This window comes from Puma concolor, chromosome D2 (genome assembly GCF_028749965.1).
Source record: "Puma concolor isolate L17-30 chromosome D2, mPumCon1.1.hap2, whole genome shotgun sequence".
Classification (NCBI taxonomy): Eukaryota; Metazoa; Chordata; class Mammalia; order Carnivora; family Felidae; genus Puma; species Puma concolor.
The window spans coordinates 48,167,644-48,184,614 of NC_141677.1; the positions used below are offsets into that span (position 1 = coordinate 48,167,644).

Genomic DNA, 16,971 nt, shown 5'->3' on the forward strand with positions numbered 1-16,971 from the left:
TAGAAAATCAGGGGTATTCCTCTCTTGGGCCTATGCACTTCATTTCTGTAGCCTGGGGAAGCCTGGGAAAAGAAGGTGCAGGAGACTGAAATCTTCCCTGTCCCCAGACCACTTAACAAATGTTCCACAAAACAACCAGGTGTTGGACCCCAGGGTATCTAGAAACTGACTCGTAGGCACACACTTGTTTCCCAGGTCCTGAGGCAGAGGCCGGACGTCCCAAGCCGGACCTCCAGGGAAAGCAAAGCCCACCAGGACTAGAGCCCGGGAGTTCTGACCAGCTGACTCCGAGACTTCCAGCTCAGAAAACCTTGCTTCCAGAAGTGCCACCACATGGGGTCGGGGGCTTCTAGAAGGCAAAGATGCCCCAGCCAACACCAGCTGTTATCTCACACCAAAATATCAAGCCAGACCAACTGCTCAGACCAACTGTGTGCCACTTTGGCCTAAAGACTTGGAGATCACATTTAAAAGATGGGACTATCTAGGGCCCCCTTGGTGGTGGTTAAGCGTCTGACTTCGGCTCAGGTCGTGATCTCACAGTTCATGAGTTCAAGCCCCACGTAGGGCTCTGTCCTGACAGCCCAGAGCTTGGAGCCTGCTTTGAATTCTGTGTCTCCCTCTGCCCCGTCCCCACTTGCTCGCACGTGTGCACTCTCTCCCTCTCTCTCAAAAACAAATATACAAAAAAAAATTTTTTTTAATAAAAAAAGATGGGAATATCTTAACTAAAAATCCATACTTCTAACTTCTCCAGAAAGTTCAGTAGTTCTAGCAGTGCTGTGTCCTCGTACCCACTCGGCCACCATCAGCTGGCCTGAGTAACAGCTGACCCTCGAGCGGGAAAGTGCTCCTGCAGTCCACCCCCAGCCCCACCTGTGCCCAGCCCAAATCTGAGAGTGCCCCTTAACGTGCTCCTCAAATAACTGTTTCTGACAGTAGAGAAGTGTGTCTTTTCCTGTGCCTTTCTCAAAAGCGTGTAAATGACATATAGACCAAGAGGGTTATATCACTCAAAAGTGAGCGAGAGCTCATTCGTATGTGGGGAAGTGAAGACAATGCCTACACACATTCACTTCACTCACCGCCTGCCTGGCTCTGGAAACATCTGAGCACGTCACCTACCCCAACATATGACTGCAGTCAGGAAGGACTTCTCACGGGCACACACAGGCTGCCCAAGCGAGAGCCAGTACAACATACAAAGATACACCCAGTTTGGCGAGCACACTGTGACTGATGTCACCTCTGCAAGCTCTTACACTCCCCAAGTTCCACCCCGTGTGCCCCTTAGCAAAGGCAGCATCAAAGGAAAGTCTGTTTCTAATGAGGCAGGCACAGGACAGGCCCCAGGGGTCAGAGCCCAGCCAGAAAAGTTTAGGGAAGGGCCAGAGGGGAGTACATATCAGTGAGGGAAGAAGAGGAGGGGGTGACAGATTTACCTTTACCAGCCTCCCTCACCAGCCCCTGCCTCTGTCCTGGGTCTTCACTCAGAAAATACAAGCCTCTGTCTCCCTCTCACCACCACCCTGGGCCTCCCGGCTGCAGACAATGTCATGCCCTCCCTGCCCAGCAACCTGGCCCTCTCTCCCCTCCTCGAGCCACTGCAGGCCTCTCCGTGGGTCCCAGCTTGGCTAGCCAGAGAGCCCAGCCATGGGCTGCCCATAGCAGAGACATGGGAATCACCTCCAACCCACGAGGCTGGAGTCGGGCAAGCAAAGAACATTTAGAAAAGAGATGGTTACTCTCAGGAGCTGAGCTGGCCCCCACTGAAGCAGAGAGGATTTGGGAGACAGACACAGGATTGCCCTCTGACCAGACCAGTCCCTGACATGATACAGAAGTCCCACTGATCATCTTCCAGAAGCCCCTTCCAATTGGGACTCCACCTCCATAGTACCCTATCATCCTACTGTGTCCTGTAAATATGTTCCAAGGTCACTCTGCGAGGGGCTCTACACGGCCCCTGGAGCATCTGGGCCCTGGAGCTGAAAGAAGCATTAGAAAGGGCACAGGGCCCAGAGCCGGACGGACAGAGGTGAGCTTCATCCACACATGCCAGCTGTCTAAGGGAGGGGATTTGCCCGCTACCGGGACCACTCAGAAGTGGCTCTAGGCCTTGGGGCCCTACCTCCTACAGTAGAAAACCCAAACCCAAGAGCATGGCCTCCAGAGCCTTCAAGATTTGGTCCCTGTAGGACACCTCCACCTTATGTGTGGGGTCTCTCCCATGGGCACCCAACATACCAACCATTCTCCAGACAAGCCTCGTTCTCCTCCCCTCCCCTGGCACTCTGCATGTGCTGTTCTCTAAGCCTAAAATGCCCTTCTTTCTCTTCTAGAGACTCTCCAGGGAAGCTCCTTCATGCCCTCATTCAGCTTCCAGAAACCACATTTGCAATGCAGATTGCCACACATGTGTGACCCCCGGCAAGGGCGGGAGACCCCAGATCCTAATGCAGAACAAACAGGGGACACCCTAGGAAGGTCCTCTCCCACTGCCCATCGCCAGGAATAAGCTTACAGCCTACACCTGCACTTGTAGCGCCCAGAACCCCTATGACAGACAAACCCCAAGAGTAGCAGTAACCCGCGCTGCCTCAGACCCACGGTAGAACCCAGCCCCACTCCTGGCCAGCACAACTGCCTGGCCTCATCACAGAAGCAGTAAGTTTGAGGCCAGGAATTTACACACAGTGGATGGGCACATTCATCCGGTGGGGCTGCCCCAGAAGTCGCCAAAAGTTCCTCTCTCTGGGCCTGACAAAACATCGCTGATGGCTTGCATCCTTCAGACAACAGCTATTAAGAAGAGAGCAAATCCTGGAAAATCATAAATCCTAACAGTTCAGACCTCTGCCATCAGGAGTCCCCAGGGAGGCAGGTGGGCGAGCCGCCCATAGGGAGAGGGTCCTCATAAGCTGGGGACAACCGCCCACCCAGGCCTCACCCACGAGCTGTAGGTTAACCCCCAAAACTGCTCAATGAGAAGGAGCAGCCTGTGAACATGGAGGGGTCTCTTCGGAAACAACCACCGCTCAGACATTCCCCATCAGGTGCAGGGTTACCTAAGACATTCACCCGCAACCTCAGGCCATGCAGAAATCAAACAAGACAGCACATTAGGAAACAGATGCTCTGCAGGGTGCTGGCTGTGACTGAGGAGAAAAGGAGCTGCACCAGCCCTAGGTACAACGATGGATGGAACTGAGAAAACGGGATGACCGCACAATCTCCACACCCCCTTGGAGACGGTGGCAAGCCAGCAAAGCCCCAGCCCTGCCCTGCCAGCCAACGGAGACGAAGCTTACCTTTCAGAGAGGCAACGTGTGACAGAGCCTGGGCATACGTGGCCGTATTCAGGAGGGTCCCCGGCAAGCAAGAAGGGAAGAAGGGTCCTGTGGGACCCACAGTTCTCCCCAGGCTGCTAGAGAAAGAAACGCACACTGAGTTCCCGACCCTGTGTCCCCGCCAAGCCTCCAGGCCCCGGGGCCCCACCAGCCTCACCTCTGTTGGGCTTCCAGGACCTCTTTCTTGCTCCGGGCCTGGTCCCCGGGGGGCGGGGAGTTGATGTTTCGCACAGGCGGGGGTGTCACCTCTGCCATGGGCTCCTTGGCTCCTGGCTCTTGGTCGGAAGCTCCTCTCTCTGTTTTCCTCCATTTGGCCCTTCGGTTCTGGAACCAAACCTGAGTCCCCAGTGGAAATGCATACGCAATGGAGGCAGAAAGTAAGACAGGAGGAGAGAACCAGACCGAAACTCACATGCCTGGTTCCCGTACCCAGTGCTCACTGCTCACCTTGCAGCAGGTGTGGGGGACACAGCCTCCTCCCAAAGCAGTGCCCTCTGAACTGCAGTTTCAGACCCAGAGAGGGGTCAGAAGATCAGTGTAGGAGGCACGACAGGCATTTTTTTAATGACGGTTAAACCACAGAAAGAAGCCAAATGCATGGCCCACGAAAGGGTGCAAGTGTTGTCTTGTGGAAATGCTCAATGTATTCAAGGGCATCTATTTGATGTGAAATGTACTTCCTATGGTTGGGGAGGAGGGAGGTGAGGGAATCATCATCCAAGCAGTTTGTAAAACACTGCCCTGGGGTTTCCTCATCAAAAATACTCATTCACTCTTCCGGCGGCTTTTCCTAAGCACCTGAGTGTGTCTGTCCTCAAACCTGGGATTTAACCCTGAAATCATCTCTGACACATCACGACAAGCTCATGACCAGCAGCCCAGCACACCCATGAGAAACACTGACTCTGGAGTCAGCCTTAGTTTAGTGTGAATCTGGTTTAGAATCCACCCCGACCCTATAAGGCAGGTAGATCTATCCCTGCTGTTGAGATGAGAAAATTAAGCACAGACAGGTTAATCGACTGGCCCAAGGTCATTTAGGTGGTAAGTGGCAGACACACAGCTTGAAGACCAGTGGTTTGTCTATGGACCATGACCCAAACTCCTTGGGGGTAATAACAGTGGCCACCCCCAAGCACTGTTAGCACAGAGAGGCACGAAAAACACTGAGCACGGTGCCCGACACACAGCCATCAATCAGTCACTCAGTAAACATCAGGTAGCATTATCCCTGCCACCCTCAGGTTAGCAGGAGGCTTATGATTCACCTGCTTTAAGTGCCTTCTTAGAGACTGGTGTGGAAATCTTCAAGCTTTGCCAATCAGGACGGCATCTGCAGAAGGCCAGACTCATGGTAGCCAGGCAGACGGGGCCCAAGGTGTTCCCAGAGGTCAGTGAAATTCTGCTGCTCTTTACCCAGCAAAACCTCTTCCCTCCTCTCCTGGGGAACCATGCCTGGCTTTAAAAAAAGCTTTGGCTAGACCTCCCTCCTCCTCCCCCAGGGGGGGGCGGGAAATCCTCTCCTCCTCCGCCTCACGCTGGCCCAGAAGAGAGCCTGGGTCCCGGGACTAAGCCCTCTGCCAGCCCACCCCACTTCTGAATTTTCATTCTCCTCTAACTGGGTTTCTTTCGTTTTTAATCGAGTTGGCTTTTAATTGCACATATCAGCAACCATTGAATAATGATTTTATCTATATTCTAAATTTAGGGCAGTTAAATGCAAAGCAAAATGCAGACACTTTCTTGTGTCTTAATTGAATGAAGGTCACAGCTATAACAACATTTAATTGAGCTATTTTTCATTATCATATTTTAATGACTTTGCACTGACAGTTCGCCTGCTTCTGAGGAAAGAGCATGATGGAGTCGTTTATTTCCCTATTTAGTTATTGTTTGACAACATCAGCTTCGATTAAGACCCTGCTTTATAGAACATTAATCATATTTGAATGAGCAAGGGGTATAAATGTAAACACATCTCCCTTCCCGCCACCGAGGCCCACGTCCCCACACGGAGGCTCACGAAACAAATACTTCACAGCCATTGTCTGTTTGCATAATAGCCAACAACAGCCGGCACAACAAATCCCCGCTTTAATTGTTACCACCCCTATCTCACCCTTGCACCTTTCAGGGAGAAGTTATGATCTTCCACTTCTGAATGCTCAATAATTGTGTCATTTATCTCAATTTGCAGTTCAGTCTTTAGGCAGCTATTGGCAAGCTGGCATTAAATAAAGAAGGGATAGACAACATCCTGGCCAAAGGAGATTTTCATTTCCAAATAATAATCAGTTTAATTTGCCCGCATATGACCAATGATTCATGTTCAGATTTAATAATCAGGATCACATAATCTGATTATAGGGGAAATAATTTGTTTACAACCCCCAATTTACTGCTCAGAATTCCATTATCTCTCTTCAGCCATTGGTTTTTAAGAGATACTAACATGACCCAGGGGAACCAAAAGCAAACTATTATATTTCCTACAATTAGATCTTTGCATAGTCTTAACCCCAAGCCCCTACATAAAAAAGAACAGAAACAGCATGGAGGAAACCCCATAAATAAAATGAATATATAATTGTGCTCAAAGAATAGCTCTCCCGGAGAGGCGGCGCTGCGAATCTGTTCCTCCCGCGCTCGGGCACATCTGCTGGGCTCGACGGGTTTGTGCACTTAAACATAATCACCGTGTGGCTTCCAGAAAGAAATCCTGCTTAGAGACGGCCACCGTGAGCCGTGCTCAGCTCTGAGGCAGCCCTTTCGCTGCTGCCGTTTAAAGATTTTTAAATTGCACACGTTCTTCGGATCCACTTCGCTGAAAGAGTCCACGTCCAGGGGAAAAGTTGGACATGATGCAATTTCTGGAAAGCAGATCCTACCCTGTTCCCATCTGAAAACACAGTTCTCTGCAATTGACCGGCCTTACCCCAGAGCGGTCAGAGCTGCTTTGAGAATAGCATCTCAGCTCTTTTTTTTTTTTTTTTTTTTCTTCCAAAGCAAGGAAATGGATGTGCATTGATGTAATTTAGTACCTTAGAGACGCGGACAAATTAGTGTAGAACATTATCACTAGTTAATTATGAATGACCGATTAATCAACCTAATCTAATATTCCACATTATGTTGATGTTATTAAAGTGCATCATGAAAATGACAGATAGTCTTCATTTGCTTTCTTTGGCCAAATGTGCACTCTGCAGTCATGATGTCAAAAAAAAAAAAAAAGTTTGCCAGTTTTAATATTAGAGAGTTAAATAATTAAAAAGAAGGTTTACCTGCACTCTGGCTTCTGTGAGGTTTATTTTCATGGCCAGCTCTTCTCTGGTGAAGACATCAGGGTAGTGTGTTTGGGCAAAAACTGCCTCAAGAGCTTCCAGCTGGTAACAGGCAAAAATATTTACCGGTGAGAGGCTGCGGCTAGGTGAGAGGAAGCAGGTGCATAGTTCAAATTTGCTAGGAGCGGTGAGGAAGTGGTTTCGAGGATGAAATAGGGGAGGAGGAGGGAGAAGAGAGCTCTTCGAGAAGACGCCACAGAATTAAAATTTTAACCACGGATGACTGAGGAGCTAAGACTTACAACATCGGTGCTCCCCCAAGAAATAAGAATAAGAGGAGAAGCACAAATATTCATTTGCTTTTCCATTTACATATCTTCATAGGAATCAAAGTCTAAGAGTGGCCTTACGAATCAGAGCAACCCACACAGCTTTCCCCATAAGACAAGGAGAATAGAAACAAGTAACAGAGGTCCTCACTGTGCCAGTCCCACAGAAACAAGCTAGAGGTATTTGGGTTACTTTCCCCATGGCTCCCAGTTTGCCCAGGGGTGGCACAGACCTAAGGGAAAGAGCCCAGGTCCAGGAAACACACTATGAGGGTCCCGGTTCTAGCCCTTCCGTTTATGGACAGCAATACCTTCTACAAATCAGACAACTTTGGGGGCCCCGGTCTTCCCATCTCTCTACTTGGAATAAGAATGTCCTACCTGCATTTCTCAAAGGGTGATTTCAAGGTTCAAATGATATTGCTGATGTGGAAACGTTCCCCAAACTACCAACCTCAGGCACATGTGAGCGATCATTATTACCGATTCACTTACTGCCTGGAGTCGTGAAGTCCAAATCACCTGCCCTCTCCCCAGACAGATTTCTTGACACATAGAGTGTTCAAGAACGATCCAGTTACCATAGTTGGCTTTATTTTAAAACACAAAGAAGAGCTGCTCAAACTCTGGGTTTTTTGGGGGCAGGAAGTAGCCGACTCTCAGAAAGGGAACGCCATCATTACCTGCTGAAGAGTAAATGTCGTCCGGTTCCGGCGCTGTTTTCTGCGCAGAAACCCATCATCGAAATCTCCTGGAGAGTGGTTGCCAAAGGGTGCAGTGCCTACTGGGAGCAAACTGAATCAGCCTGAGCAGAGGACCTCCCTGTTCTCACACCAACCCCGGACACACCTGCTCTATTCGGAGGCACCTCCAGGCATAGTCCGTCTGTCCCAGAGCGTCTTTCTCTGCTGCTCTCATGAAGGCCCCTTCTTTTCTACTCTCTCCTGCTCTCTCCTTCTCCCAGTAACCTTTGACTTCAGGCCCAACTATGCCTATTTCATAGGGCGGATGGCAACCTTACTTCCCCCGGGATGGTCAAATCGCCTTCTTGTCAAATTCCGGACTCTGTGCCAGGAAAAATCACTGGCTTGAGGCAGAGCCTTCACCTGCCCTCTGGTTTCCAGCTGCACCTCTGTCCACTGTGTTTTTATCTCATCCCCTACCTACCTCTGACTCTTTCATAGAAGCCTCAACGGCTCCCTATTGCTTACCTGTTAGTTAACTTTCCCTTGTTTCTATAAACAACAAAGCTTAACAGCTGGGGGCGGGGGAGGAAAGAAAACACCAAGAGCTTTCACTGCACGTTTCTCCTAGAACTTCAGGACATGAGGAGGTAAGAAGTTTATAAATGAATATTAATTACCGTTGGTCACAGCTCATCAGCACCATAGTGGATCTGTTATATTGATGTCAATTAACAAGAGGTCTGCACCAATAGCTACTGTCCTGAATTCCAAGCAGGCTTAGACACGGCCACTCTCTCCCCTCTCCCCAGGCTCATAAAGGACCCACCGCTCTCCACTTCCCTGAAAAGAAAGGCGTCCTGTCCACCGTCCTCCCCAGCAACCTCCCAAGCCAGAACAGAGTTTGGCCCCAAACATGCATTCACATCATTTTCCAAATATGCACCATGTGCTCAACAGTCTACAATGGCCTCTTAGAAAAACAAATGAGCAAGTTCCCATTAGCCCGTGCATGCTGTACCTGCCATGGGCTCTGGTCTCAGAATCACTGCGTGTTTGGCATTAGCAGCCGGCAAGCCACACAGGCAACCTCCCTCAGAAAGACCTGAGTCCCAAAGAAGCAAGGTTCTCCGGGCTCTTTAAAATTCTATCTACTAACAGGGGTCCCTCCTACTTATTATCCTGCTCTACAGTGCCACACACATCCTTTGCCATAATACCCCATGCTTCCCTGAAGCCTTCTGTTCCATCTTCTTGTCCAAACTGCACTCTTCCTAAAAACCCTAGTTACAAATATTTCTCTCCTGTCCCCTCATTGGAAACTTCAAAAGGACAGCCTCAAAGCGGTCTTATTTCCAGTATTTTGTGGGAAACCAAACTGTCTCCTTTTGAAACAAAGCACTTGATTGGTGAGGACAGAATGCAGACTCTGAGATGCTCCAATCGTTATCTGCCTCAGCATTCCAACTTACACCTGCCGGTCCTAAATTGTTTCACAATGCGTACACATAATATCTGTAGGTGAAACATCATATGTCAAATTGGATCCAAAAAAAGACTGATGGTCCATCAAATGAATAAAAACAAACAGAAAAGAGGAAAACCTTTGAAGAAACTTTTTACTTAAAAATAAGTAGACGTGTTGATAACACTATGAAAATGTTAAACCTTGCCGATAATTAAACAAAACAGAACAATGAACTGCTATTTTCACCATTCTGGCAAACATAAGATGCATAATGTTACCCAGTACAGTTAACAGTATAATAAAATGTGTGTGTTCATTAACTATTTGTAGGAGCATTAATTGGTGCAGCCTTATTAGAGGGGTAATTTGACAATATTCATCAAAAATTTAAGGGCACATACACATATTTAATCTGTGAATAAGTGTTCCAAAATAGAAAAAGAAGAACATTCCTGGCGACATGGCAATAAGGGGGAAAAAAAAAACTACTGGAAACAGCCAAAGTTCCCATCAGTACAACATATAATGGAATATTACACAGCTGTTTAAAAGAAATCAGTAGATCTGTATATATTGACATGGAATAATCCCCAAAATATAGGTTACAAAGTAAAAAAAAAAAAAAAAAAAAAAGCAAAGTCCCAAATGATACGGCAATATGATCTCAACACAAATAAAGCATAACATATGGGGGGGGGGGGGTGTTTTTCATGAAGGAATCATAAGAAACCAACAATAGAGAGTATCTTTAGAAAAGAGGTGGAAAGAGGATTTCACTTTTGAATGCAGTTTTCTCTTCTATTTGAATTTCCTTAGCAGGTATATGCAGTACTTTTTAATTCAATATCAGTAGAATCCCAGAAGTGAGATTATGAGTCATGCCTTGCTTTCTCCTTTATGCCTCTCTAGATTAATAAGAAATGAAAATTAAAAAGCTGAGAGCCTGAGCGAGATGTCATATTCCAAAGGTCGGTTCTCGGCCTTTCTATCTGCCGCAGATCACCTCCTCCCCAGCAACATTAGACTAACATACAACACCACTTTCTGCAAAACTGGCTCAGAAAGACATCTTCAAAGGGATAAAAAAGGTTCTTAAAGACACGCCTCCTTTTCTCCTGGTCGTAGAATCAGCACTGAGGTGGGATGTGCCTCGGGTGAGGTGGGAAGGAAGGGTGAGCAGCATACAGCTCAGTGCACGGAAGCCATGATAAGGCCGGGCCACGACCCTCCTTAAGTGACTTCTGCAACCCACCCTGCGGACAGGGCTTCCCCTTAATTATCCAAGCAGCCCACCACCTGCTAAATACCCAAATCTTTGCCTTCCCTTCTTTAACCAGAAGAGTAGGCTGCGATATGTCAGTCTGTTCAAATCCCCCCTCCGGACCTGGGGTACAATGTCAGGGAGTGCACCTTTTAACCTCTTCATAAAGCAGATCGGCGTGGGTCCTTGGAGATTAAAGGACATGAAACATAGGCAAGTGTCTGGTCTCTCCTTCTTAGGAATGCTGACCCGAGCTAGCAGAGCTTAAACACTGATCCTTAGCCTCCTTTAGAAAATTCTACTGAATTCTTAAAAGCTTCCACGGTTAAGACAAAACAAACTTTCTGAAATCCCTGTGCATGTTGGCCAACTGAGGCTCAGCTACTGCTCTAGGTAACTGGAGGAAAGGCGGACTAGTGTCCTTGGATGTCTCCGGGTCCCTCAGTGCCTCACCACCTCTGCCCTCCCCCATGCCTCCCTCAACGTCCTGGCCTCCAACATTCTCCCACCCCACAAATAAATCATAGGAGTAGGTTGTCAAAGCCTAGCCTGGTATTGTTCCCAGTTAGAAAAGTTCTAATAGTGCATGGCTGAGACTCTTGTTCTGAGGAAGATGCTGTTAAAAGGCCAGAATGTGTGGCTTTGCATTTGTCTGACGCCGGCTCTTGGGGGTCCCCCAGGCCCTGTGTGGGGGCACCAGAGAGCCAAGCTGTCCCCTTCTCACAAACCTACTTCCACCTAACAATCCAGTGCAGAGACCACACAAGGGATCCTGAGGCAAAATTTCTTCTAAGGCCTGGAGACCCTCAAAGTCTCAAACCCTGGCCACGGGGCTCCCCCTGGGAGTGGGGAGTGGTTGGCATCTGGGATCAGGAAATCCAGTGAGTCACAGGGAGGAGCCAAGCCAGGGCACTCGAGGGGTGCGGGGGTACACAGGGCCACCTAGATCCAGAGAGCCACGGTGGACCAGGACAGACGTTACAGCTTCCCGGAGCAGCACTGCCCTGTGCTCCAAGTGGCAGCAAACTACTATGGGTCGGGCTCAGGGTCCATGTCAGACGATGCGGGCCAACTCCCTAGTCTACCTTGGCTTTTCTGGATATTTGCAAAACACCGTGAAAGATTGATGCGGCCCCCAGGGCGGGGGAGACCCGATTAGAGGCGTGACACCAGCATCTGTGCTAGGAGGACCGGCGGGTCCCTGCTGTGCCAATAGCCCGGGGCCGACTGGCCCAGGCGGGGAGGGAGGTGGGAGGCAGGTGGTGACAGGGCGGAAGGCTGGAGTGGGATGTAGGGAGGAGGCCAGGGGCACCCATATCCAACGCCCAGCGGCTGCGACCCTAGCAGAGCGGGAACCCAACCACCCACCTGCCACACTGCCGCTCTGGCCCTTTCTGGCCAGCACTGGCCGTTCGGAGCGACCGCAGGCGCGGCGCTTACTCACCCTCTAGCTGTGGCGGACAGTGGAAATAAAACATCGCCGACGGCCGGGTCAGCTGGACGGCGGGGCCGGGGAGAGTAACCGCTGGACAGACAAGGGGCGCGTAGCTCCGGCCTGGCTGCAAGGCAAGCATCGATAGAATCTAAGTCTCACTCTGCCCGCGCCCCGGACTGGCCCTAGTGCGCACTGGGCGTCCTCCTCCTGGAAACCACCCTTCCCCCCCACCCCCAACGCCCTAAGTCCACTGTGGGGACTGGAGGGGACGTGGCAGCCCCACCTCAAGCCCGGTCCCCTTGGGACAGCCCCTCGTTTGGGTCCACCTCCCGGACAGCCATGCCCCCCCACCTCGGCCCCAACACCAAACCCGGGAAATCTGGCTCCCGGCTCTCAGGGGTCCGCCCCCGCCCCCGCTCAAGCTTTGCACCCAGGCCACCGCAGCCGGGTCCAGCGAACGCGCCAGGGCATCGGAGCGAGCTGCAGCCCTGGCCAGGAAGGCAGCCGAGCCCCAAGGCCGGACGCGCGGGGCCGGGTGAGTGGGTCGGGAGCCGCGCGTACCTCGGCGGGCTGCGGGCGAGGAAGGCCGGAGCGTGACTGCCTCCCGTCCGCAAGCTGGGCTCGGCTGGAAGCGGGCGGGGCTCGGCGCGGCTGGCGCCCGCAGGACCAGAAAAGTGACTCGGGAAGTGGCCAGATGTCTTGCTGTCTGTCTACAGCGCGCGCCGCGGCTCAGCACTCGCCTTTATAATCTCACGCATAATTGGCCTTAATCTGATTATTTCCAGCGCTGTCTACAGCGAGTAACTTGGATAGGTCTATTGGGCCTTACAAATGGCCCACGTGGTGTTAAAAAAAAAATCCATCATTTCTCAGCAAACATCAGAAATGTTTTCCTTCTTTTAAAAGAGGATAGAAACAACCAGCACTACCACCACCCCCAAAAAGGCATTATTTTCTGAACACTCCACCCACACCCACCCCGAGTCCCCTCTGACTCAAACCTTCTTTCTCCGTGAAAAGCTTGGATATGGGCTCGCCCTTATCAGGCCTGGCGACTCCCGGGCTGCGAATTGACAAAGCACTGCTAATTGTAGCCGCCGGATGGGTTTTTGGGGGGACTCTGCACACGGCTTCCCTTTCCAAGCGCCCGTACAAAAGGAAAGTTTGATTTTGTTCTCAGCAAGGGGTCCCTGAATTTATGTTCGCTTCTCCATGCAAATGATATGCGGTGGGACCCCTTCGCAATTACTTTTAAAATGCATTCGAGGCAGACACTCAGCGGAGAGAGACCGCCCTTCCCTCTGCCTGGGTGAAAATTAAACTCTAAAGTACCGGGCTGAAATTTTCAAGTCAGGGGCGCGGGATTGGATCAAATCACATAAACTGCAAAAAAAGCAAGTCTAATGGTGCATAATTGGTTCTGTAATAGCATTACACCAGGATAATAGCCCGTTACGGCCCCCTGCACTATTAAGTGCTTCCCTGGCGGAAAGCCTTTATGATATTAAAGGGGGAATATAATGATATTTTGGTTATTAAATGCGTGTAATTAATTTATGCACCACTGAAAATAAAGTTGGTATTATGACCCACTCAAGATGCATCAGAAGAGGCAAGTCAGACAACTGTTGATAAGTTTGGTGTCTGTGTTCCGTCTAGACTGCTGATTTTATTTTGGGACGATGGCTTCTTGGACAGACTGCATAAATTGAATATTTTATAAACATTCTAATGCTGCGTTCGGGAGCCCTGGCGAGGCGGTGGGTCGGGTCCCTGCACCGCCTGGGTTCCAGCCTTGATCTTAAAGACACAGCGCGTTGGAAACAAAAGGCCTGGCGACCCCACACGTGGACACCCGCCGTGGACAAGGCGCGCCAAGCTGAAAGGCAGCGAGTGCTGGGGCCCTGGGACTCCGGTGGACAACCCTTCGGAAAACCACTGGGAGGAAGACGCGGCAACGCTCCAGCGGAGGCAGTTTAGGGCCCAGGGCACTTCAGCGGCCCCTCCTGGGCTCGGCCCGCCCTGGCTCGAGGAGTCGGCCACGCCACTAGGAAGAAACCGCTGGAAACTCTGGCTCAGTTCAGAACGGAGAGAGCCCAGGCGACAGCTCCGCCAGGGCCACTGACTCCGAGTCAGGCGGCCGGCTTCGGGGAACACGCCCAGAGGACCGGGAGGCGGGTGCGGTAGCCAGAGGGGCTGGCTGGGCAGCAGAGAGCGCCGTTGCCACTTCATCCAGAGAGGGCTGGAGCCCCAAGAGCGGACCCTCCGTCAACCCAGGCCAAGAAGCTTGGCGCGCTATCTCTGTCACTTCCTGTGTCGCCCAGAGGACCCGGGCTCTCTGGAGACCTTTCAAAGAGCCTGAGGCTACCCTTGCGTGCCCGGGTCTGCCAAAAGCCCCCTCGGGCTCCCATCTGCCCTAGGCGGCAGCTCCCCGTCTGCGCGCGCTGTGAGCTCCAAGAGCCTGGTGCCCATGAAGCGAATTGAGGAAGGTATCCGGGAGGGCTTGGTCGAGATGCTCCAGGCGCACCTGAGTATCTGTGCGGGAACCCGCGGCACCAGGCGCCCGGCGCCGCATTGGCCCCCAAAGCCAACAAAGTCCAAGCCCCAGTCTCAGCTTTCCATCCCTCACATCCGCCGAAGCAGATTCCTATCAAGGCCCAGAGAGGTCCCGGGGAAGTAGACAGGCTCATCCTGGCTGGGTCTGAGGGCAGCGCACTCCCCAGGCCTCCTAGCCAGTCAGAACCCTGGACAGCGGCCCCAGACCTTCTGGGGCTGCGGGAGGGAAAAGAGACCAGTTCCGCGGGCCCCTCTGGGGCTCTGTGCTGCGCGGCAGTGGGACCCGTCCTGCAGGATCCCAGGCTTTGAGGGACCAATCCTCTCCCGGTTCAAACCTGCGGAAGTTACTTGCGACGCGCGCTCAGCGCTCAGAGAAGGGACCGAACTCTCGACTCCGCACCCCGCGCGCTGCTCCTGTCTCTCGGCTCCAGCCTGAAGCCGCCCGCGGCGCGTCGCTGCCTGACCATGGCCTTCGCAGCGTCCCCGACTCGAGCCTGGCCGTCTCCCCGGGGTGGACAAGTAGCCGGACTCCCGGAAAACACCCACCTCGCGCGGGGCTCGTAGCCAGCTCAGGACCCTCCGCCTCTGCTCGCCTCGCCTCTCCCAACGTTCCTCTCCCGGAGCCGCGAGGACGGCTCCTTTCTGTTGACAAAACAGCGAATAAACACACAGCCAAGCAACGTAGAAACGAAAGCCTGCAACAAACTTTGATGACGCGAGTCCCCTTTTTCTTCCGATTGTCTCTGACACTCGGCCTTCGGAGGTGACCAATATGCATTCGCAACCGTCCCCCTCCCCCACCAAAAAGGGCGTTCGAAACGAAAAGGTTATTTTTCCTTAATTCTTGTGCGGTAAAATGTATTTTTCAATTAACCAAATTCACCGATCTGTCCCGCTTGGACACTCTGATAATTTACAGCCTAAAAGTGTACTTTCTTTATCTAAAGACCAAGGTGACTGCTTTTAATTTTCTCTAACCTCTTTACACTTGATGTTCACCAGACTCATAATGTTAATTGGCTTCATATACGGATCATCAGTTTAATGAAGAAATAAATCCTGTGTTGCTTTATGTTTTAACAGTGATTGCTTTAATGAGGAATGTGACGTGTTCCAAAATCAAAGCTGCAGGAGACATTAGAGGGGGCTTCTATTAGGACGGAAATGCTTATTTAAAGTTAAAACCACGGGTCATATTTCAACAGATTCTTACACGGCAGGCCCTCCCCACCCCCACCTGGGTTGCTTCCAGCCTGTGGAAGGAGACAATTCTGTGGTTGGTCCTCAATGCTCCTTCTTCTCCGTATTTAATTCACAGCAGCCGCAGTCTCCATTCCCTCTAAGAATCATTTTCTGGTTACCAAACAGTCCGTGCTTCTTTACCTCCTGTCCAGCAGAGCGGAGAGAAGCCAGAATAGGGTGGGTTGTTCAACTTCCAAGGTTGTTCACTTTTTAAAAAATAAAGTGGGAAGAAAGTATCCCACACACCTTAAGATTTGTGTGCAGATGTGGCTCCCGCCCCTGGCAGTGAGGGCATCTCTACCACCGAAAATTCAAGCCTCCACTCCTAAAGACAGACAGACAGCTCCTGTTTAGGCTGAGTAAGCTGCTGCTGACCCACTGGCCCCTGAAAATGTCTGTAGGGGATGGGCGAGGCTCCCGCCTGGGTGATGGGAGCTTTACATCTCTACATCAATTAATAGCAGAGTAAATCTGCTTTCTCTAATGGGTGTTTGATTTTTCTAATTTTAAGCTTGTTCTGTGAAGGGAAAACTGTCATCTCAAAAACACTGAGAGCAGCAATAAAATGCTGGAAATTAGAGCATCTATATCTGAAAGCCCTACTTGTCTTTCGGTTGAATTATGAGTTATTTTAAATTGATTCCTAAAAAGAATCCCAAATCCTTAGAAAATGTAGGGATTTGAGACTCCAGGTTGATGTCGCAAACATCACACACGGTATTCATTTCTTAGGGTTTGCTCTGTCTGTCTGTCTTTAGGAGTGGAGAAATGTTTCAAGATACCACGGTCAACATCCTTTGAGCCCAAATACATGAACATACGTTGGATTTGACATCTTAGTTGTGCTTGGAAGAGATTTTCCCAACTTTCCTTTTAAAACTTGGTTTAGCAGAAACAATTTCAGTAAACATGGTTTAAAACAATAACAATATTTCAGGGGTGCCTGAGTGGCTCAGTCGGTTAAGCATCTGACTTTGGCTCAGGTCATGATCTCACAGTTCGTGAGTTCGAGCCCCCTATCGGGCTCTGTGCTGACAGCTCAGAGCCTGGAGCCTGCTTCAGATTCAGAGTCTCACTCTCTCTCTGCCCCTCCCCTGCTCATGCTCTGTCTCTCTCTCAAAAATGAATAAACATCAAAAAAATATTTTTAACCATAACAATATTTCAGTTTTCAAGGAGGAAAAAAACCACACTGAATTCCTAATTATGTGTTTGGAAAGGGTCTGGGTGATTTGTAATGTTGTTTTGTTATTGAATTTTTTTAAAGCCTCCCTACTGTAATCCCCAGTGGCCATACAGTTCTCCCAAGGCAGAAGGTAAAGCATATGCATACTCAGTATGGACACCACATATTTCTACTTGT

The 16,971-nt window shown here is 50.5% G+C and overlaps 1 protein-coding gene across 4 annotated transcripts in view; it reads right to left on the bottom strand.

The window, feature by feature from the left end:
• The window catches only part of DRGX (dorsal root ganglia homeobox), a 35,852-nt gene extending 20,786 nt beyond the window's left edge, over nt 1–15,066 (bottom strand). Inside the window, exons 1-6 of one of the 4 annotated variants that reach the window (XM_086680254.1) lie at nt 14,913–15,066; nt 11,820–11,934; nt 7,647–7,744; nt 6,635–6,736; nt 3,508–3,686; nt 3,312–3,427 (exon numbers count right to left, since the gene is read on the bottom strand). In XM_086680254.1, the coding sequence (XP_086536380.1) occupies nt 3,312–3,427; nt 3,508–3,686; nt 6,635–6,736; nt 7,647–7,744; nt 11,820–11,853 (529 nt within the window). In that variant the 5' untranslated portion in view covers nt 11,854–11,934; nt 14,913–15,066. Of the gene's footprint in view, nt 1–3,311; nt 3,428–3,507; nt 3,687–6,634; nt 6,737–7,646; nt 7,745–11,819; nt 11,988–12,371; nt 12,506–14,912 lie in introns of those variants that run through there. The other 3 variants (XM_086680253.1, XM_025918208.2, XM_086680252.1) reach the window with 3 other exon arrangements.
• Nucleotides 15,067–16,971: the final 1,905 nt, after the last annotated feature.